Source organism: Phragmites australis, chromosome 18 (genome assembly GCF_958298935.1).
Source record: "Phragmites australis chromosome 18, lpPhrAust1.1, whole genome shotgun sequence".
Lineage (NCBI taxonomy): Eukaryota > Viridiplantae > Streptophyta > Magnoliopsida > Poales > Poaceae > Phragmites > Phragmites australis.
Genome location: NC_084938.1, coordinates 13,426,428 through 13,449,206, shown reverse-complemented (window position 1 = coordinate 13,449,206; position 22,779 = coordinate 13,426,428). Strand labels below are relative to the sequence as shown.

Here is a 22,779-nt window from a genome sequence, read left to right as displayed (position 1 = left end):
TTTCTTTTTAACCAGTTTTGATCTCATTATTCTTTTGTTTTATACTCTGTTCTTAGTGTATCTTGTTTGTTTGTTTGCCGGTTATTGTGCGATTAGCCGACAACATCTCAGATCAATTTGAGGAACATCAAGACTAGGAGCAAGAATACACTGAGCAGCAGCAAGGAGAAGGCAAGTGTCCTTGATCATATTGAACCTATGTTTTTAAATGCTTTGTTTTACAAAGTTGCATGTAATGTCTGTCAATATGATGGGTAGTCACCTATGTTAGGGTTTTCCCTAGATTTTTCCTTATCATCCCTTGGAACCTAGATGGTCATTGGTTAGGAGTCTTTTATACGTAGATTGCTTAGCCATGCTTTTGGGATATTGGGAAGTATCATAATCTTGACTAATGAACATATGCAATAATGATGGTTAATATGTTAATGGTCTAGCAATATGGAACATTAGGTCTTGAGCAGAGTAGTTTTGTTGGTTGTCATGGTTATGATGTTGGTTTAGGGTTTGCTCAAGTAACCTAAGTAAGGACCGGTTCGTGGAGCGACAACCAAAAAGTAACGTACCAACCACGAGGCTAATATGGGTAAGGCGTGACATACTGATTAGAGTCTGTCTAGTGTACGTTGTGTCAGCACAAAAGGGGGCTTCTGGGTAGGAGCTTTGCTTGCGTAAAGCCTGACGGTGAAACCTAGTGGACAGACACACACTGGATTAGTCTCTGGTTAGTGGAAAGTGTCATACAGTGATTCTTGGCGGCACACCACTGGCATGTGTTAAGTGTCTTGCAAACACGACAACATAGAATTCACTAACTCGTGGAGAAAGCTGGACAACCTCTACAGAGTGTAAAACTATTATAACAGTCGTGCTCACAGATATGAGAGATTTGGATCCTCACATGATTAGAGGGTGGATGGTTTTGGGTTCTGGTACAGTTAGTACCAAGTGGTGTGGTTTTGGTCATAGTACAGGGAGTACTAGATGGTTGTGGTATGCAAGGTGGGGAACCTTGTATGCTAGATGATGGATTATTTGGGTTACATTCATTTAATACTTATTTAATGCTTTTGAGTCCAAATGTGTTTTCATTACTCGTATTTATGCAAATGTACCATGTGTCAGCCTATTCTTGATATAAGCATGCATGTCATTATTTCCCCACACTTGCTGAGTACATTATGTGCTCACCCTTGCTTTCTCCTACAAAAATATATGCTGCTCAGTGGAAGATTTTTAGGATTTCCAAGACGACGACCTGGTGTTCTAAGGAGCGTGTCTTCTAGTCGGTGCCTTTGGAGTGTTGGTCGCCAATGTTTTCGTCCCGCTGCCGTCGTTTAGATGCTGTCATTTAGGATAATATTGAGGTTGCTTAGGTGAAGTCTTTTATTTTGTAAGAAGTGAACGTTTATTTAATTAAAGTATTACTTTTGCTACTTCACCTATGCCGTCCTTATGTGTGTTAAACTTCCTGGGCACACATAAGTCGCACTTGGTTTTATCCGTTAAAACCGGGTGTGACAAACCGGGAGCATATCTTTTGTAGAGCTCCAACATGGACTAGGGGTGGCATTCATGCTATCGATAACATGGGAAAAAAATCCTTGTGTCGAGTTTGCTCTCTCTATCTTATTTACGTTTTTGTATTTACTTACTTGTAATTTACCTTCTTAGATAGGTTGAAAGCGCTTTGATCGGTAGAATAGATACACTAGATAAACCTAGAGCATATTTAAATAGAAATTGATATAGGTTTATCTTGTGTTGTTTTTGGAGCCGAAATAATTTTAAGTATCCTAATTCACCCCTCTCTTAAGACGTCACTGATCCTCACAAGGTTCAAAACCATAACTTTTGGAACGCTTTTGAACTCAAAGTGATAATCAATCACACAAAACATAATGCAACCATGATTAGGCATGCCTAATTATATAATTAATATTTTGGGACGTGACAAATCCCCCACTTAAAAAGAATCTTGCACTGAGATTCGGGAAACGAAGGGAGAAGGTGACAATGATGAAGTGGAAGGGAATCTCCCACAATGGAAACGATTTTTGTTGAAATTCATCAACTGGACAAAATGATAGCCATTGGGCCTTCACATGAGCTGGTAGTCAGATCGCAGCTTGGTTAGACCATAGAAATGGTGGTTAGATCAAAATCTACATATAGAGGTTTAGGCTCTAAACGCCTCTAGCGGTCAGACCAACAGACACAATGGCTAGACCGCCAGGAGTATGGTTCTCCCAGTTAGATAGTTTCTAAGTGCAATCCTTTAGGAACAAACTTTTTATTCAACATGATGATAACTATAGACATGTGAGACGCTCCAATTATGCATAATTACAATGACATTTACAAGTTCTCAAAAAATTCAAGATATTCGGAGCGGATTTTGTCCTCACGCTCCCAAGTTGCTTCATCCTCGATGTGGTTGCTACATTGGTCTTTAATGAACTTAATAGAGTATCGTTGAGTCTTGTATTCTGCTTCATCTAAGATTCAAATTGGTCGCTCGTAATATGAGAGATCCGGTTGCAATTCTTGATTTGCAACTTCAATGACTTCGGTTGAAACTCGAAGGCATTTCTTCAATTGCGAGACGTGGAACACATTGTGAATAACAACGAGGGACGGAGGCAAGTCCAATTTGTAGGCCACCTCTTCACGCCGAGCAATGATTTGGAAAGGTCCTACAAAATGAGGTGTCAACTTCTCTCGGACCTAAAAGCGTTGAACCGCTTTGAGAGACGATACCTTGAGATATATAAAGTCCCCAATATCAAACCCAAGCTCTCACTAGCGGCGGTCCGCATTGCTCTTTTGTTGGGACTGAGCCATGAGGAGACACTTGCAAATAGTTAGAACATGTTCTTCTGCCTCTTTGACCAAATTCGGACCTAGAAAAGCCCTTTCGCCTAATTCAGACCAATTCAACGATGTTCAGCATCTTCGGTCATAGAGAGAATCAAACAACGACATTTTAATACTCGACTGATAATTGTTGTTGTAGAAGAATTCGGCAAATGGCAAGCAAAATTTTCACTTCTTTCCATATGTGATAGCACAAGCTCGCAACATATCTTCTAGAACCTGATTCACCCTCTCAGGTTGACCATCGGTTTGAGGGTGGTAAGCGGTACTATGAAGAGCTCGGTTCCCATAGCTTCATGAAAGCATCTATGGAAATGTAAGGTAAACTGAGTGCCTTGATCGAAGATGATCTTCTTCAGAATTTCATGAAGGTAAACAATTTGAGTGAGGTATAACTCGGCATATTGCTTGACCGAATACGTAGTCTTGATAGGAAAGAAATAAGCAAACTTTATCAACTGGTCCATAATGACCTAGATTGAGTCATATCCATGCGAGGTCTTCTGCAATCCAGTAATAAAGTCCATTCCAATCTCCTCCCACTTTCAAGAGGAAATAGGCAATGGTTGGAGTGTACCGACTGGCCTAAAATGCTCGGCCTTTACTCTTCAGTAGATGTCACACTCGGTAACATATCGAGTGATTTCTCGCTTCATATGAGTCCATCAAAATCTTGGCTTGAGATCTTGGTACATCTTGGTACTTCTCAGGTGAATGGATAGCAAAGAGTCATGGGCTTCATCCAGAATCTTCTTTCTCAGTGCCTCAACCTTTGGAACAACTAGTCTCTTCTCAAACTATAGAACACCTTGATCATCCTAAAAAAGCAGGAAGTCTTGCCTTCCTTCATTCTATCTCGGATTCGAGCCATACCACTATCATCCTTTTGAGCTTCTTTGATCTCATCCAGGAGGGTGGATTTGATCTCCAAATTTACAAGAAATCCCTCTGGGACCATTTCGAGTCCGAGTCTCCGAAATCATCACAAAGTGTGGTATTGCCAGGCTTGATCATATGACAATTGCATTGAGCCTTTCGACTTAGTGCATCGGCGACTACATTCGCATTGCTGGGATAATAATGGACTTCTAGTTCATAGTCTTTGATGAACTCGAGCATCTTCTCTGTCCCATATTAGGTCGTCTTGAGTGAAAATGTATTTTAATCTTAGTGTCGGGAATAACTGGAAAACGGGTCGTGATGTCTCACCTTGGTATAGGAAAGCTTTCTAGCGGATCAATCCACTTCGGAGAAGCTTTGATTTGGACATCGGGCTTCGGTGTGGCGTATGGGCTTGCGGTTAGATGAACTTTTCTCCAGCGAGGGATAAGAGGGGAGGAGCTCGGAGAGACCTCCGGGAAGTTCGAGAGAGTCCCCTTTGTCAATCTTCGGTTGTCGAAGTCATCGATGTGATCTCTTTTTCTCTCTAGGGCTTGAGTGAGGAAGAGAGTGAGAGCAAAAGAAAAATATAGAGCGAGAGAGAGTGTGTGATCAATCCTTTTAAAGGGCGCTCTGTGTACTAGCAGTCAGATCATGGGGAGCCCTGATCAGACCGTAGGAGCAATTTGGTGCTGAATGTCTCATTCTTTTTCCTTTATCTTATTCTTTTTCTTTTCTAATATCTATGGAGTTTCTCCTAATTAGCTTCTAAGCTATTTTCACTCTCAAATACTCACGTGTATGTGAGAGAAATATGTGAAGGTTCAAAACGCATAACTTTTGAAACATGTTTAAACTCAAATTGATAATCAATCACACAAAACATAATACAATCATGATTAGGCATGCCTAATTACGAAATTAACATTTTGCGACGTGACACCTGAGAGAGGGAAAGGGACAGGCAGGTCGAGCTAGGGAGGAAAGGAAGAGGGAATGGAAAGATGGATTTCGCTCTGGAGTTTTCTTTGGGGTTTTCCTTTCTAATTTCTTTCTTTATTATTTGATTAACTAACAACACTCACAATCAACAACAAAACAAAACAGTAACTATCAAACATGTTTAGGCAAGTTTTAATGTTTGGTAAATTTTATCTTATGTATTTTATTTAATTTCTTTGTGCACTCAAAATTTTGAAAGTTTGAATTTTGGGCGGTTACATTCCAAGGACGTACAATTGAATGCTTCACCCACCAGCTCGCTCGCTTGCTGAAAAACGCAAGACACTGATGACATTTATATTAACAGCGATGACATATTCATTCTTGCATAAATTCAGCTAAAACATATTCGATGAAAGAAAGAAATTAGGTAGCTATGACAAAAGAATAACAAATTAATCGAATCTATAGAGGTTATGACAGGAATGAACAATGAATGATACTAGATGCTAGCTAGTGTTTATGATCGACTATGCAATGTTGAGCACCCAAGCGGAGAGATAATTAAGTAGCAAATTGACGCATCATGCATCAGCAGCTGATTCGGTCGATCAACATATATTAAAATTAAATGGTTGGGGCTTCAATTCCTGCATGCATATCAAATCATACAAGAAACAAGTAACTAAAATCCCGCTTCTCCGCAATTGCCATCCCCATCCAAGAAACAACCAAATGTACTGCATTACTAGGTTAGGTTTCCTTACTAATCCAAGTACGAACGGAAATTAGGATAGGTCTATGCTCCATGGCAACATATAACCAACACAGGGAGGATGTGGAGGGTGAGCGAGAGAAGAGGTGGCTGTGGAATGGAAGAAGACCTTGATCTAGATGACAAGGGTGACCGTGATGCAACTTGGGCTTCTCTTATCTTGCTCATCTCTTCGCCTACGATGCATTCTCACAAAGATCTACATGAATTGGATGTGAGGAGTAGAGGAACCCTAGAGGTTGCAGGAGAGAGAGGAAGAGAACTCACATTATCGATGGTAAGGAGGATGCGGAGGTAGAGGTCGATGTAGAGACACCGCAGTGATCGTTGGAGCGATGGCAAAGATGGAGGTGTCAATTGGGAAGGTGGAGATAGCGGCAACGGCGACCGCCTCAAGTCGAGTAGAGCGAGTCGAGGAGACGGGGAGCGCTTCTTGACCTATGTGTGAATGAGTTTCCTCGTGGAAACAATCGAGCAAGAGATCCTTGTTAACTAGTCTTCGAAACGCGTGTGTTGGTCCATGGTTAATTTCCATGTGGGCTTCCTTTCTACTGAAAACGGCAAGAATCCAGCGGGTTTTGGCTTCCCAAACCAGGCCCAATGGAGGAATTCCACACCAAGAACGGGATGGGTTACGAGGACGGCGACGAATTAGCTGGAGCACAAACCTTTTTTTATAGACCCTAATGCGAGAGCACAAACATGATTTGCTGTCAATATGGTATCTGCATGTCTGGATCCGCCCGTCCAGCTAGATCTGTAAATAGAAGCCACTAAAACCATGTAGTTATCCGACGAAATACCCTTTCAACTATTTTCACGCTACCCTCTCCCTCGTTTGGATAGGCGTAAAAGCGGTTTTCTCAAGAAAAAAAAGTCAAAAGCTATTCAGGCGGCTGACTTTTGATGCTGACTACTGGTGGTTTTTAAGTGGCTGAAGAAGCGGCTGTAACTAAAATAAACTAAAATGAACTATAAAAGCTGAGAAGCAAAATGAAATAAATTTTTTTAGTTTTTAGTATATTGAGAAACTAAAAATTTATTATAAAAACAAAAAATTAAAATTCAACAGCCACAACACACGCAATCTTCGAAGCCGCAAACTATCAGTTTTTCGCGTCGCCTACCGCAGCCCGAACCCTCTCTTTCTCTCCCACCGCCTCCTCCGATCCCCTCTCGCGCCTCTCGAATTCGCCTAGATCTCGCCGGAATCCGCCGCATCTCCCCTGGATTCGCCTACGGGAGCTGCGGCTCCGTCGTCTCCGGGCGGTAGGAGGGGTCGGTCCGTCCCGGGGAACAGCGGATCGCGTTGGTGAAGGCGGTTCGGCGGGGGAGCGTTGGATTTCGTTGGTAGAGGGGTTGGCGGTGACGCCGGCTGATTCGGAGGTGTGATTCGGAAGGGATTCGTGGTCTACGGAGCGGAGCAGCCGCATGGAGTACAGGGCCGTGGGCGTGGACAGCAGCGGTGAGTGTGGTGGATTCGGGCCGTAGGGTAGGGTTTGTTATGCATATGTTAATCTTCGGGATTGTTTGGGCGTAACTTGGGGGGGGGGGGGGTTGTTATTATGGAGGGAAGATGTTGCTTATTGCATATTTTGGTTAATGTAGGTCCGTGCAAGCCATTTCTCTTGGAGATTTGTGTTACATTGTTCACGTAATTGGGTAAAATAAGTCGTTTAATTTCTCGTGGGAGTTCTCTCCCACCGCGAATTCAGGTTACCATTAAGTTATGCAGCTAGTTCGGGTATGAAAATACAAACTTTTGGCATATTGTGTCCGTATCTCTGTCTAAGTATTGGAGGTATTACTTCAGTCAGATGTGAGACCAAATGTCACTAGGGTTCTTACTTTTGGATCTTTTAAGCATGGAACATTAAGTACAAGGTAAATAAAATATGTCACTATTGCTGTCTGGAAATTTTTTGATGCAATGAAAAATTATGTTTTTTTAGAAGTTCGATGCAAAATGTACAATGCCTTGCCTTTATTTGTAATGTTTGGCAGTCTTTGTGTGGAGTTATCGACTTTTTGATTTTGGATAATAGCTTCGAAATGTGAAAAATTTCCACCTGCTAGTTGGTATATGGAGATATGATATACATGTTGCCAACGTGAGCAAGATGATGGAAAAGAGAGTTTTTTTTCTTCTCTTCTATCTCTCAATTTATTATTCATGTACCTACCTTAAAAAACTTATATGGTAAAATAAACAAGAAAGTTAATTACTTACAGTATCCTTGTCATGTGTAGATGTTATCATTGGGAAAATTGATACTTTGCAAGTCAGTAAGGGCAATAGCACCTAACCCCTGGGTCTAACTTCAGAATAACTTTTGATTTCCATTTAATGTGTCGGTTTTTTGTTCGGGAATTTTGATGCAAACATAATCTGACTTAAAAGTATCTTACAGTGGATATGTGGTAAGTTGCATTCTATTTGAAGTTTAGTTGAGTTATGGTTTGGGAAAAATATACTGAATGTAGCGGTACTTTAAGCAAGTGGCTAGGATGTGGTGGCCTACAGACCTGTTCTTTGATTCTATATGTGCAAACTGTTAGAATTTTAACTTTAGTCAGTAGATGATATTCAGGCTATGTTAAACTGATATACCTAAAATTTCCCTCTGAATTATGGTAGGGGAATGAAGGTTGTTTACTCATGTATGCCTTGGGCATTTATTATTATGATAGTACATTGAAAAGATGCTGAAAATGAGTGTCAATCAGGTCAAAATCATGTGCCGGTATATGAATGCGTTTTCACACATACTGCCCCTTACAACTTCCCTCTTGGTGTTTCATGCATGTTTTAGGGTTTCAGGTTAGGCCTTAGGCTGCGGATAAATTACACAATAGATAGTTATTATGGTTATAGGTTATGACACAGTTATCGCGACACTTCAGCAGGTCTGTGTGACCTCAGAGTGCAAATACGGGTAGGAGCGTAAGCGGCAATTTGACAATAGAAGTAAAAACAATAGATCATACATCACATAGCAGGAAATTTAATAAATATACCTCATACTCTGGATAGTAGCTATGTTCTCACTTCTTCCTCATGCGCCCTCACCAATTGGCCTTAGAAGTGGACCAATCTGGCCCAAATTGGACCCCAGACCCCACTGCATATCCTTGTTTTGCCCCCAAGCGGGCAGCTGACAATAGCTCAAGTGAGCCCTCATGTTTTTCGCTGCCCCCTACCTAATGGAGGGTTCCCATCCATCCAGCTCCCTGCTGGAAGTGACCTAGGTTACACAACATACCAAGCACCGACCTATGCTGTACTGTGTGAAAGCCTATCATCTGCTCCTTGCTGCCTGGATGCCTAGTTGGCAACTAGGTGAAACTGTTATAACACTGCGTTTACCAAGCTTTTTTAGGAACCATAGGTGGTTTTGTCTTCATTCTTTTTTCTCCATGCAAAGCACTCTTGTAGTGTATTAACACTGTTTGAGTATTATTTTCTTTTCTTCTTCCAGAGATTTCAGCATTAGTTCTGAATTATCTTAACACTCAATAATGCTTCAAATTTTGAGTTGTACGTCTAGCACAACAAATTTATGTATTGTCAAGTACTCATGTTCAAATTTGAATATTCTGTTCAATTGGCTGGTCTAATTTGTAAAATTACACACTAATAACGAGAAAACATGACTTAAATTACTATGCAGTTTAAAAGCTAAACCGTTGCAAAGGATTGTAGCATTTCTTTGTAAATTCTAGAATTTGTTAACAAGCGTGACCAAAAATCAGTTTGGTTTCATGCCTGGGAGGTCGATCATGGGAGCTATCTTCTTGGTACGACAACTTATGGAGAGATACAGGGAGCAAAAGAAGGACTTGCATATGGTGTTCATTGACTTAGAGAAGGCCTATGATAAGATACCGCGGAATGTTATGTGGTGGGCCTTGGAGAAGCACAAAGTCCCAACAAAGTATATTACCCTTATCAAGGATATGTACGATAATGTTGTGACAAGTGTTCGGACAAGCGATGGTGACACCAATGATTTTCCAATTACAATAGAACTGCACCAAGGGTCAGCTTTGAGCCTTTATCTTTTTGCTTTGGTGATGGATGAGGTCACAAGGGATATACAAGGTGATATCCCATGGTGTATGCTCTTTGCAGATGATGTGGTGCTAGTCGACGATAGTCGGACGGGGGTAAATGGAAAATTGGAGCTGTGGAGACAGACCTTGGAGTCGAAGGGTTTTAGGCTTAGTAGAACTAAAACTGAGTACATGAGGTGCGATTTTAGTACTACTAGGCACGAGGAGGATGAGGTTTGCCTTGACGGGCAGGTGATACCTCAGAAGGATACCTTTCGATATTTGGGGTCGATGCTGCAGAAGGATGGTGAAATCGATGGAGATGTGAGCCATCGAATCAAAGCGGGATGGATGAAGTGGCGCCAAGCTTTCGGCGTCCTCTGCGACAAGAGAGTACCACAGAAGCTAAAAGGCAGGTTCTATAGGTTGGCAATTAGACCTGCGATGTTGTATGGCGCAGAATGTTGGCCAACTAAAAGGCAACATGTCCAACGGTTGAGTGTAGCGGAGATGCGCATGCTGAGATGGATGTGTGGCCACACAAGAAAGGATCGGGTTTGGAATGATGACATACGTGATAGAGTTGGTGTAACACCAATTGAAGAGAAGCTTGTCCAACATCGTTTGAGATGGTTTGGGCATATACAACGCATGCCCTCAGAAGCGCCTGTACATAACGGAAGAATAAAGCGTGCGGATAATGTCAAGAGAGGTCGAGGTAGACCAAACTTGACATGGGAGGAGTCTGTAAAGAGGGATCTGAAAGACTGGAATATCACCAAAGAACTAGCCATGGACAGGGGTGCGTGGAAGTTAGCTATCCACGTGCTAGAGCCATGACTAGACTTGCAAGATCTTATGGGTTTCATCTCTAGCCTACCCCAACTTGTTTGGGACTGAAAGGCTTTGTTGTTGTTGTTGTTGTAGGTAAGGAATAACATGCAAAATCCATTGAGGTAAGAGAAATAACTAATTGATAATTAACTGTAACACTTGAAACCTCAAGAATCTCATCAAAGCGTTGCACTTGGTGATTCGATGCAAAGTGCACATGGTAGTAACTTAAAACGTCTATGGTGCCATCCCCTCATCTCTCTCTAGTTTGCAATATCATTGCTGTAGGACATCTCTGAGGTGTAAGATGCTAGCTCCACTGTGGACTTATAGTGCCTCTACCAAACCAAGGAATTTGGACATGCACTATTACCTCTGAATTATTGCGTATTCTAGCATATGCTAGTTCTAATGGCTCAACGAGACAAGGGTTCAATCATGTGTGCCTAATTCTGAATAGTTGTGCATTTGCACAATTGGTAGTGCGCCCACTAGCATTGGTAGTGACAGTATTGGTGCCAGCAGAATACAACTTTGTCTTTGACCTGCACATCAGCTGTCCCTTTCCTGAAAAAATAGTGTTGCGGTAGCATTAAGGTGGGATTAATTGGTTACTACCATCTGCACCCTTGCCGGAAGAAGAAAGGTCAATGTGAATCATTATTTGAAGGTAGGGAGTAGTGCAATATTCGTCTTGAGCCTCCATATGTTTTTGATACTGTGTATTAGTCACTGTTGGAGCAAGAGTTTGTCTTGTCCCAGTAATTACGGCGAGAGTTTCTTCTAAGGAGGAGACTCAAGGTTAGAGACGAAGTTTAAGAAGAAGGAACACCACGAATGTATTGATGGTAGAAAAAATAGATCGCTCTAGGAGGAGTATCACAGCGTGACTTGGTATGTTTTCACCTTTGTCTTTTTTGCTGTCTAGCTCCTCCTCTGCCCAGATGACCATGGCCCCCTATTTATAGGGCCATGCGTAGTTTGGCGTACAGGTTACCATAATGTACAGATATCTGGGATCTGACCGAATTACTAGGTCTTATTCCGGATAACTACTTTGTACCCTATCGGTGGAGATAAATATCCACCGTGGTAACTATCGTGGTGCCTGCCCCCTAGAGTGCGGCGAGCCGGTCGTCAATTGCGGCCTGGCGCCGCACTGTCAGGGGTGTCAGGATAGCCTCCATTCCGCCGCAGTGTTAGAGTGGCGTCCATCAGTCTAGACTTTTAATGTCTATCACTTCCTTGCAGGCAAAGCACTACCGGTGCTCCCCTTCCGGCAGATCTTTTCTAAGGCCTACTGACTCACCTTGTAGCCTTCGGGAAGGCGGCCGAGTAGCAGCCTGAGGCGGGGGCCTCGGGAGGCATGGAACCGAGAGGTGAAAGCTTTGGGAAGCAGGACTCCGGAAGGCCAGGGCTTCAGGAGGCTGAAGCTTCGAGGGACCAAGGCTTCGGGAGGTCAGGTTTTTGGGAGGCTGAGCCTTCGGGAGGCTGAGTCGGCTAAGCCAAGGGAATGATTCGCAGGTACGAAGAGGTACCGTGTAGGGACCTGATGACTTTGGAGGTCGAGCCTTTAACTGAGGGTCCGGAGATCAAGGTTCCGGAGGGACCTGGATGGTAATCTTCAACCATTATTCTCAGGCTGGTTTGTTTTCCCCCCAACAGTACCTCCTCATTCTCATGCCCTGATGTTTTGGAGGGGGGAGAGGATATAGAGGAAAAACCAACCCTAGCTTGGTATAGTATCAAGGATGCCTGATGGCAATTCCCTGTCCTTTGAGAAGTTTTTTGTTTGGAAACCGTGGACGTTGATGGCGAGCCCAAGGCTGATGGCGTACTGGTGGTGGCGATCTGCCCAGGAGTTTGTTGGAGCTATCATGCGCAGTGTTGGGACAATGTAGGGGGTCGTTTAGGGTCTTGTGCCCACGCCCGTCACGCGCCGAAAGGGGTTTAGGTTATTAACGTGATAGGACGTCCGTGCGAGAAAATGAGGCATTCGTCGCGGAGCGCTGCCACGTGTTAGAGGGACGACCGGGGTATGGCCATGGCCCCCTCTAGGTATTCAATGGGGGATACTGCGGTGTTGGTTCCGCTTCATCTTCTGGACCTACGTGGCTGTTTGGCCCGGGTATAAAGCTGGGGTTACCCGGCTGGAGTCTCCACAGCCCCACGAGCGACCAGTTAACCTTGACTTGAGTATGGCATCGTCTTTCTCCTTATCCTCTTCGGAGATGTCGATGATCTCGACGGCTTCTTCGGGGGTCGGATCGTTTCGGTCGTCGGCAGAGGCGTCGGTGGCCACGCCGCTTCCATCTCTGCAAGGGAGGCAGTTGCCCGCCGTTCCGGCCCGACCTTTGGCTGGGGAGGCCATGCACGTCGAGATCATCGATATCTCCGATGACGATGAGGAGATCGACTGGGATCTCTTGCGGGGGGAGAGCGAGCAGGTGTCTGTGGAGCCGGTGGCGAAGGAGGAGGCCGGGAAGGTGAGGGAGAAGGCCCTGCCGGTGACCTCCTCGGACTCTTCCTCGTCCTCCGACAGCTCGGAAGCCGGCTACTGTATCGGCTTTCACAGCGGCATGCCGCAGATGAGACGCATACGCCGTCCCATGTGTGGCCCCTGCCAGGACCCGTAGGAGGTGCAGGCGGTCACCGGGATAGCGTACGTGGTGACGCCGTGATATATCCACGTCTCATGGTCGATCATTGTTGGAATTGATCCTGCGAGAGGTGGGTTGTAAGAACACACGCGAGTGCACACTGGACACAGGAACTTCTCAGAAGGAGTCTTTTCTTTTCTGCTGATAAACAAAACAGCTTTTTCTATTTGGATGAAGCTCACGAAGAGCTTCTACCCTGGTGTACTCTGCACACCTTGCTACTCTACTACTTCTATTGTAAAGCTATTGTGAATTGGTAGCTATTGGGGGAGGGGGTGCTACCCTATTTATAGAAAACTCACTGACCTCTTGTTGCTATAGTAGGTCGGTGCTACAGTAATCGCTGCTGTAAGCAGTGACCTATGCTACAGTGCCGGGAAAAAAAGAGAGAGATTAAACCAAACACACAAGGATCTACTCTAACAATACTCTTCCTAAGGCTTGTGTGTTTGCTTTAAGTTTAATCTGGACCATTCCAGTCCTAGCTCTAAGCTCTTGGAATCGAACTCGCCCTAATGCCTTTGTTAAGTGGTTTGCGAGCTGGTCCTTGGTCCTAATGAAGTCTGCACTGACACTCTTGTTGTCCAAGCACTCTATGATGAAGTGGTAGCGCACATCGATGTGCTTGCTGCGCTCATGGAACACAGGGTTTTTGCTCAGTGCTATAGCTGATTGGTTGTCAACCTTGAGCTTGACGGTATCGGCAGGCTTCCCCTTGAAGTCACCGAGCAATCGAGCCAGCCACACTTTGTGTAGCTGCAGTGGTGGCAGCGACATACTCTGCTTCACAGGACGACAAGGCCACCACCCTCTGTTTGAGGGAATGCCAACTCACTAAGCTGTCGCCGTAGAAGAACAGAGCGCCAGAGGTACTCTTCCGCGTATCAATGTCGCCGGCAAGGTCGCTGTCGCTGTAGCCGACCAGTTGTCCCTCCTCTGTTTTCCCGTAGCGGTAGCCGTAGTTGATTGTCCCAGCAACATAGCGCAGGATCCTCTTCACGGCCATCATATGCTCCTGAGTTGGCCGCTCCATGAAGCGGCTCACGAACCCGACGCTGAAGGTGAGATCCGGCCGTGTGTGGACGAGGTAGCGGAGGCTTTCGACAAGTCTCATGTACTCTGTTGCGTCCACTTCTGCCGTCGTGCTCTCGCGGCTGAGCTTTAGCCGTTCCTCCATCGGGGTGTGAGCGGGATTGCAGTTTTTCATCCCCGTCATCTCCAGGATTCGAGCGGTGTAGTGCGCTTGGCACAATGTCATACCGCCGCTGCCACCGCTCTACTGGACCTCGATCCCAAGGTAGAAGGAGAGCAAACCGAGGTCGCTCATCCTGAATTGTGTCTTCATCTTTGCCTTGAATCGATCAATCTCCTCTTTTGCCGATCCCGTGATGATCAGATCATCCACGTAGACCCCAAGGAGCAGCAGCGTGTTGCCATGGCCGCGCCAGTACGTCGCATGTTCGTGCGCGCTCTGTTCGAAACCGAGAGCCCTCAAGGTGCTGTCGAGCTTCGCGTTCCATGCGCGCGGTGCTTGTCGCAGGCCGTAGAGTGCCTTCCACAGCCTCAGGACCTTGTGCTCTTCTCCGGCGATGACGAACCCCGGCGGCTACGCAACATACACTTCCTCCTCCAATTCGCCGTTCAGAAATGCCGATTTCACATCCATGTGATGGACCGGCCATTCCTCTTAAGCAACTAGCGCCAGCAGCAGGCGTACGGACTCCAGACGGGCAACAGGTGCGAATACCTCGTCGAAGTCCACGCCCGGCTGCTGCACATAGCCCTTGGCGACGAGGTGGGCTTTGTGCTTGATCACAACCCTAGCTTCATCTTTATTGAGCTTGAACACCCATTTGAGCCCGATTGGGCGATGTCCACGTGGCAGCTCCACCAGCGACCATATCCCGTTCTCCGCGACGGATTTCATCTCTTCCAGAATTGCTGCTCGCCATGCTGTGTCACGTTCCGCCTCGATAAAGGAGCTCGGCTCTCCCGCGCTTGCCAGGTGCAGCTCGGTGTCGTCTAGGACGTGGGTAGCGTATCCCGCTGGAGCTCCCCCGTCGCCGAGCAGCTTGTCGACGATGCGGTAGCGTACTGGGTTGTCGCCGTGGTGTACGTCGAGCCTGGTGCTGTCATTCGGCGGCGGTGTGACGAAATCCGCCTCCCCGAATGATTCGCCACTCGGCGTTCTAGGCGACGCATCGGCCGCCGCTGGACTTGGTGCAAGTGATTTCACCGCTGGTGTTTCTCCTCCAGTTGAGGTTGGTCTGTCCGCCGCTGGGAGATGGACTCGACTCACCATAAACTCCACGGCGAAGTCGCTCGATGGAGCCACGCTCCCAGCTGCATCCGCCTCCCAGCTCCATCTGGTGTCCTCGTCGAAGATCACATCACTCGACACGCGGACACGCTTGGTGCTCGGGTCATAGAAGTGGTATGCCTTCACGCCACGCTTGTAGCCGATGAAGACACAGGGTGTGCTCCTATCATCAAGCTTCTGCAGATGCGGTCGCGCCTCCTTGACATATGCTAGACAGTCGAAGGTGCGCAAGAAGTTCACCGCTGGCTTTCGACAGTGCCACGCCTCGAACGGTGTCATGCCATCTAGGCTCTTTGTCGGTGCGCGATTGAGCAGGAAGACGGCGGTGCTCATTGCCTCTCCCTAAAACTCCGCCGGCATGCCCCTTTGTTTCAAGAGTGCGCGTGTCGTCGCAACGATCGACTGATTTCGCCTCTCCACCACGCCATTCTGTTGTGGGCTGTACGGCGCAGAGAAGTGTCGTTGGACGCCGCGATCCGCGCAGTGGCGCGTGAATTCTATGGTCGTGAATTCGCCGCCGTTGTTGGTGCGGAGGACGCGAAGCTTCCGATCGCTCTCCACCTCTGCCTCCGCCTGGATCGCCTTGATCGCCACTGTCGCGTCGCTTTTCGTAGCCAGGAGCGTCAGCCACACATAGCGGCTAGCGTCGTCCACCATCAACAGGAAGAAACGATGTCCACCTGGTGTTGCCGGCGTGATGGGACCGCAAAGATCTCCATGGACGAGGTCGAGGCGCTCTTCCACCCGATACTTGGCCTGTGACGGGAACGGAGCTCGGCGGTGCTTTGTGGTGACGCACGTGTCGCACAGCTGCTCGACGTGCTCTAGCTGCGGTAGGCCTCGCACCATCTCATGGCGCGCCAGCCGTTGGAGTGCGTCGAAGCTTATGTGGCCGTAGCGCGCGTGCCATCGCCAGGCATTCTCATCGCGGCGCGCCGCGAGACAGATGGGACGGGCAACGTCGAGGCGCTGGATGTACAGCCGGTTGCGCGTGCGATGAACTTTGGTGAGGAGATGGCGCTGGCGGTCCCAGATCCGCAAGATACCATCTTCGATTAGCACCTCGGAGCTGCCCTCGTCCAGCCGGTCCACGCTGATGATGTTGCTCTTCAGCCGTGGGATGAAGTAGACGCCGGAGAGTGCTTTATGCTCTCCGTTCTTCCCAGCATACAGGATGGTGCCACAGCCGCGGATGTTGACCACCGAGCCATCTCCGAAATGGACGGAGCCCACTACACCTTGATCGAGCTTTGCGAAGATATCGTGGCGACCCGTCATGTGGTTGGTGGCGCCGGTGTCGAAGTACCAGTCCTCCAGGTGGTCGCCGTCGTCGTTGGTACCAAGGTGGATTTGCGCGCGCGGCTCGTCGAGGTGGACGTGGCTCGGTGGTGGCTCCTGCGCATCACTGAGAGCGCACACCTGCGCCATCAGGAGCACATGCTCGTCTTCTTCCTCGCCCTGAGCCAAATAAGCTTATGCCTTCTTGGGCGATCGGCAGTCCTTGGCCCAGTGGCCATAGTGCCTGTAATTTCGGCACTTGTCGTGGGAGAGATTGCGCGTGGCCGCCTTGCCATTTGAGCTGTCGCCTCCCCCTTTCTTCCGCGGTGCTGGCGCACGGCGACAGGCATTGGCGGTGCCCGAGGACCCTTGGCCCTGCTTTCGCTCCTTCATGCGCTCGAGCCATTGCTCCTCGGTGAGGAGGAGCTTACTGCCGACGGCATGGGATTCTTCCAGCTCGAGACGATTCTGCACCGCTTTTAGCCTCCCAATCACTTCCTCCAGCTTGAGCGTCGAGAGATTGAGAAGAGAGTCGATGGACAGAGCAATCAGCGAAAATCTCTTGGGGACTACTCGTAGATATTTTTTTACCACCTTCTGTTCTTCTATCGTGTCTCTGAGCGTGGCGAGGTTGGTGACGAGGCCGGAGAGACGCATCGCGAAATCGTCGATCGTCTCACCGTCATGGAACGAAATTGCCTCGATTTCCTTCCGTAGCTGTTGCGCCGAGGCCTTGCGGACGCGATTGTCGCCGACGCGCATCGACGTGATGGCGTCCCAAGCCTGCTTGACGCTTGTTTTGACAGCGAGCGTGCTGATCATCTCCTGGGGCACGGCGCGGAGGATGGCTTCTAGTGCTATGCGATCTTTCTGGAATGCCGCATCGCCTAACTCCACTGCGTCCCAGAGGTCGCGAGCCTGCAGCATGACCTTCATGAGCAGGCTCCAGTCGGCGTAGTTGCTCCGTGTGAGGATTGGGTACGACGCGCCGCCAACCTCCTTGACCACACGCTGGACGACCACATCGCGACCACCAACGTCTTGGTGTCGCAATCGTCGTGGCGGCGGCGATGGGGAGTTGCGGCGGTAGAACTGCCTCTAGAGACTCAGAGCCACACCACTCGTAGGAGCCGACATTGCCGGAATCGATCAACCCTGGCTCTGATACCAATTGTTGGAATCGATTCTACGAGAGGTGGGTTGTAAGAACACACACTGGACACAAGAATTTCTCAGAAGGAGTCTTCTTTTCTGCTGATAAACAAAACAGTTTTTTCTATTTGGATGAAGCTCACGAAGAACTTCTACCCTATTGTACTCTGCACACCTTGCTACTCTACTATTTCTATTATGAAGCTACTGTGAATTGGTAGCTATTGGGGGAGGGGGTGTTGCCCTATTTATAGAAAACTCGCTGACCTACTGTTGCTATAGTAGGTTGATGCTACGGTAACTGTTGATGTAAGCAGTGGCCTATGCTACATTAGGTTTGCTACAGTGCTGGGTAAAAAAGAGAGATTAAACCAAACACACAAGGATCTACTCTAACAATCATGGCCTTATTGTAGGCTCATGGCTTAACTTAGTCACCTTGTACTCTTTCTCACCCTATTTTGCTCCGTAGGGGTCTATCTTCCTTCATGGCAATTTCTGTACTGTTGCTTCAGTACGTGTCCCTTGGATGTACTAGTTGTTTAATAATATAACATGGACCTTCGGGGACGGTCGTGTCTCCTTCCGTGTCGGAGTGCGAGGGGATCTTTTGAACAGGTGCCTTCGTGCCTTCAAACCGTGATTCTTCGTCCCCTTCGAAGGCGATGGCTAGTTTTTCTGCCGATCAAGGTACCGAGCCTTCGCATAGATCATCGCTGATTTCGTTCCTTCTGGGCGAAAGGTGGCCTCGGGAATCTAGTGGTGATAGATACGTAGGGTAACTAAGGAGAACTAAGTGGAGCAGTGGTGACCTCGTCGTTCCCGGTTATTGTGTACTCCTCGGGCTTGACACTGGTAGGGCCTACTTCCCAATTTATTCCAGATTTCTGACTCAGCGAAGTCCATCTAGAACCTTTGGAGACAAACTCCGGTGGTGGTCCTTGACCCTTTGGGTTCCTTAGCGACTACCCGGGTTGAAGGTGATGGTATGTCAGAGGCGAAGCCGAAGGCTAGGTAGAAGAGGTGGTCCGCGACTCCCTTGGCCCTTAGTCGCTGCCCGGCTCTGGAGGTACTCCGTCTGGAGTCTGGCGACGGCGTGTTGGAGGCGAAGCCGAAGGCTAGGCGGGAGAGGTGGTCCGCGACCCCCTCGGCCCTTAGCCGCTGCCCGGCTCCAGAGGTACTCCGTCCGAAGCCTGGCGACGGCGTGCCGGAGACGAAGCCGAAGGCTAGGCGGGGGAGGTGGTCCGCGACCCCCTCGGCCCTTAGCCGCTGCCCGGCTCCGGAGGTACTCCGTCCGGAGCCTGGCGACGGTGTACCGGAGACGAAGCCGAAGGCTAGGCGGGGGAGGTGGTCCGCGATCCCCTAGGCCCTTGGCTGTTGCCTAGCTCCAGAGGTGCTTCGTCCGGAGCCTAGCGACGGCGCATCAGAGGCGAAGCCGAAGGCTAGGCGGGAGAGGTGGTCTGCGACCCCCTCGGCCCTTAGTCGCTGCCCGGCTCCAGAGGTGCTTCGTCCAGAGCATGGCGACGGCGCGTCGGAGGCGAAGCTGAAGGCTAGGCGGGAGAGGTGGTCCGCGACCCTCTCGGCCCTTAGCCTCTGCCCAGTTCTGGAGGTACTCCGTACGGAGCCTGGCAACGGCGTGCCGGAGGCGAAGCCGAAGGCTAGGCGGGAGAGGTGGTCCGTGACCCCCTCGGCCCTTAGCTGCTGTCGTGAATTGCGGTTTCTGCAATGGACAATTGAGGGTTTCACTATGTTTCCCCTATCACGAAGCGTGGGTTTTTATTAAATGTTAGTATAACACTCATAATGACGTATGAAATGTGTCTTTAAGGGAGATGGTAGGGTAATGATTTTACCTTTTACCATACGTGTTTGAGTCACGCGAGTCATACCTTTCCCTACACGGAGGGGGATTTTTATACCCTTTTGATCTGTGTGCTGTGCTCTTTGGAAGCCAGCGGGTTTCGTATCCCTTCGGCACGAAGACATTTGCCTTCAAGATGCCGGGTACTCTTCCCGTTAGGTCCTTTCAGAACCTTTCCGTCTGGTGGAGTTTTCGGAAAACATCCCCATTGCAGGGGTTTTTAGAAGTCTCTGCATTTTGCCTTCAAGATGCCGGGTACTCTTCCCGTTAGGTCCTTTCAGAACCTTTCCGTCTGGTGGAGTTTTCGGAAAACATCCCCATTGCAGGGGTTTTTAGAAGTCTCTGCATTTTGCCGGAGGTTTTGTAAAGCTTTCCGTTGTGCGGAGGTTTGGTAAAGCTCTCCGTTTTGCCGGAGGTTTTGTAAAGCTTTCCGTTGTGCGGAGGTTTGGTAAAGCGCTCCGTTTTTGCCGGAGGTTTTGTAAAGCTTTCCGTTGTGCGGAGGTTTGGTAAAGCGTTCCGGTTTTATCGGAGGTTTGGTGAAGCTCTCCGTTGTGCAGAGATTTTGTAAGACTCTATTTTTGCCGGAGGTTTTGTAAAGTTCTCTGTTTTTGCTGGAGGTTTGTAAGACTCCGTTTTTGTCGGAGGTTTTGTAAAGTTTTTCGTTGTGCGGAGGTTTGGTAAAGTTTTCCATTTTTACCGGAGGTTTGGGGAAGCTCTCTGTTGTGCGGAGGTTTTGTAAGACTCTTCGTTTTGTCGGACGTTTTGTGAGACTCCGTTTTTGTCGGAGGTTTGTGAGACTCCGTTTTTGTCAGAGGTTTTATAAGACTCCGTTTTTATCAGAGGTTTTGTAATACTCTCCGTTTTTGTCGGAGGTTTTGTAATACTCTCTGTTTTTGTCGGAGGTTTTGTAAGACTCCCTGTTTTTGCTGGAGGTTTTGTAAGACCCCGTTTTTGTCAGAGGTTTTGTAAGACTCCCAGTTTTTGTCGGAGGTTTGTGAGACTCCCCGTTTTTGCCGGAGGTTTTGTAATACTCTCCGTTTTTGCCAGAGGTTTTGTAATACTCTCCGTTTTTGCTGAAGGTTTTGTAATACTCCCTGTTTTTGCCGGAGGTTTTGTAAGACTCCGTTTTTGCCGGAGGTTTTGTAAGACTCCGTTTTTGTCGGAGGTTTTGTAAGACTCTTCGTTTTTGCTGGACGTTTCGTAAGATTCTGTTTGTGCCGGAGGTTTTGTAAGACTCCCCGTTTTTGCCGGAGGTTTTGTAAGATCCCCGTTTTAGCCAGAAGTTTTGTAAGGTTTCTTGGCATGTATTAATGCTGAAAGCCCTACACACTATCGGAGCTACGTAATACCTTCTAGGAAACCTAAGCAGTCTTGCTTTCCAGGTGATCTAGGCATGCTACACACGTGGTGTGTAGGTTTGTCGTGCTTCCGAGGAAACGCCTGGGGTGTACCGCAACACTATCCAACAAGGATGTGCCCTGACGCGTGGCATTTATACGACCGAGGCTATGCAATACCTTCCAGGAAACCTAGGCTTGATGCCTTAGCGGTGATCTAGGCGTGCTGCGCCCGCGGTATATAAGCATGTTGTGCAGAGAGGATTCCTTGCAACAACATTACTTAGAGCACCGCATCCTCACATCAGGGCAGACCCCTGATATGCGGCGTCCACACAATATCGAGGCTACACAGTACCTTCCAGCAAACCTAGACAGTCTTGCCTTTCAGGTGATTAAGACATGCTACGCCCACTGTCGGAGGGTGAACTCCTGTCGCAGGGATTCCAAGAGACCCCTTTTTAGAGATTCGGCCAGGGGGATGATTCTGGAAAAGCTTGTTTGGGAAATAAGCGGGAACGGAAACAAATGCGATGGCTGGCGGGAGATGATTGCCCTAATGCGAGGAAAAGATGGGTGCACCGGGGTTTAGACAGGTTCGGGCCGCACGGAGGCGTAACACCCTACTCCTGTGTGAGCGCTATATTTATCCTTGAAGGGAATTCTTCAAGGATGTATCTGGTTCTAAGGGGAGAGCCGTTTACAAAGAGCTTGAGGCTCTCGTGTTCTAGCTTGGCTTGAGCTGGTTCGAGCGTCTGCGTCCTCTTCTTCACACACTTTCGGTTCCTTCGGTCTTGTTCGTCGGGGGGTCCTCTCTTTTTTAGTGTTCTCCATCCTTTCCTTTTATAGGCGCGTCGACCTCAACATATCCTGAATGGGAAAGAGGGGATGCGAATGCCAAGGTGCCACGGAGAAAGGCGTAATCATTTCATCTCGACGAAGTGACAGGGGCGGTGGAGAAATGCGGCGCGCATCCGACCACCCGCCACTGTGGAAGCCCTCGGGCGCCATAAAGGGGGCCCGCCGGGCAGCCTCAGATGTGTCCGGGGTGCCCACCCTGTCTTGTTCTTCCGCCATGGCAGGGTGGCAGACGGAGCACTTCGATCTTGGCAACGTTATCCTGAGGCACCCGGATGAAACGGGACGGGACCCGTGCATTTAATGGACCCACGCCCCCCCTCCTGCCAGTGCATGGCAGGGTCTGACACTGGGGCGTGGGCAGCTGAGAATGTCAGGATGTCAGGCCGCGCGTGCCTATTAAATGCGGCATTGTGCCTTTGACTGGATGACACCCTGACGACGGGACCCTTCGGGTCGTCGAATGATCTTGCGCGAACCTGCGGGGAGCCGAGTCCTCGGGGGCTGCCACGTGCAGCCCCGAGCACTCTCCCCCGAGTACTTGAGTGAGACCTTCGGGGAACCGAGTCCTCGGGGGCTGCCACGTGCAGCCCCGAGTACTCTCTCCCGAGCACTTCGGTGGGACCTTCGGGGCACCGAGTCCTCGGGGGCTGCCACGTGCAGCCCCGAGCACTCTCTCCCGAGCACTTCGGTGGGACCTTCGGGGCACCGAGTCCTCGGGGGCTGCCACGTGCTGCCCCGAGTACTCTCTCCCGAGCACTTCGGTGGGACCTTCGGGGCACCGAGTCCTCGGGGGCTGCCACGTGCAGCCCCGAGTACTCTCTCCCGAGCACTTTGGTGGGACCTTCGGGGCACCGAGTCCTCGGGGGCTGTCACGTGCAGCCCCGAGTACTCTCTCCCGAGCACTTCCTTCTTGGTATTTGGGCTCTGCGGATCATCGGGGAACTAGGGTG

The 22,779-nt window shown here is 48.7% G+C and overlaps 1 protein-coding gene across 3 annotated transcripts in view; it reads left to right on the top strand.

The window, feature by feature from the left end:
• The first annotated feature begins 6,555 nt into the window (after positions 1 to 6,555).
• The window catches only part of LOC133899305 (protein EMSY-LIKE 3-like), a 33,342-nt gene continuing 17,118 nt past the window's right edge, over positions 6,556 to 22,779 (top strand). For all 3 annotated transcript variants that reach the window (XM_062340287.1, XM_062340289.1, XM_062340285.1), the window contains exon 1: positions 6,556 to 6,938. In XM_062340287.1, coding sequence (XP_062196271.1) covers positions 6,905 to 6,938 — 34 coding nt within the window. In that variant the 5' untranslated portion in view covers positions 6,556 to 6,904. The remainder of the gene's footprint in view (positions 6,939 to 22,779) is intronic.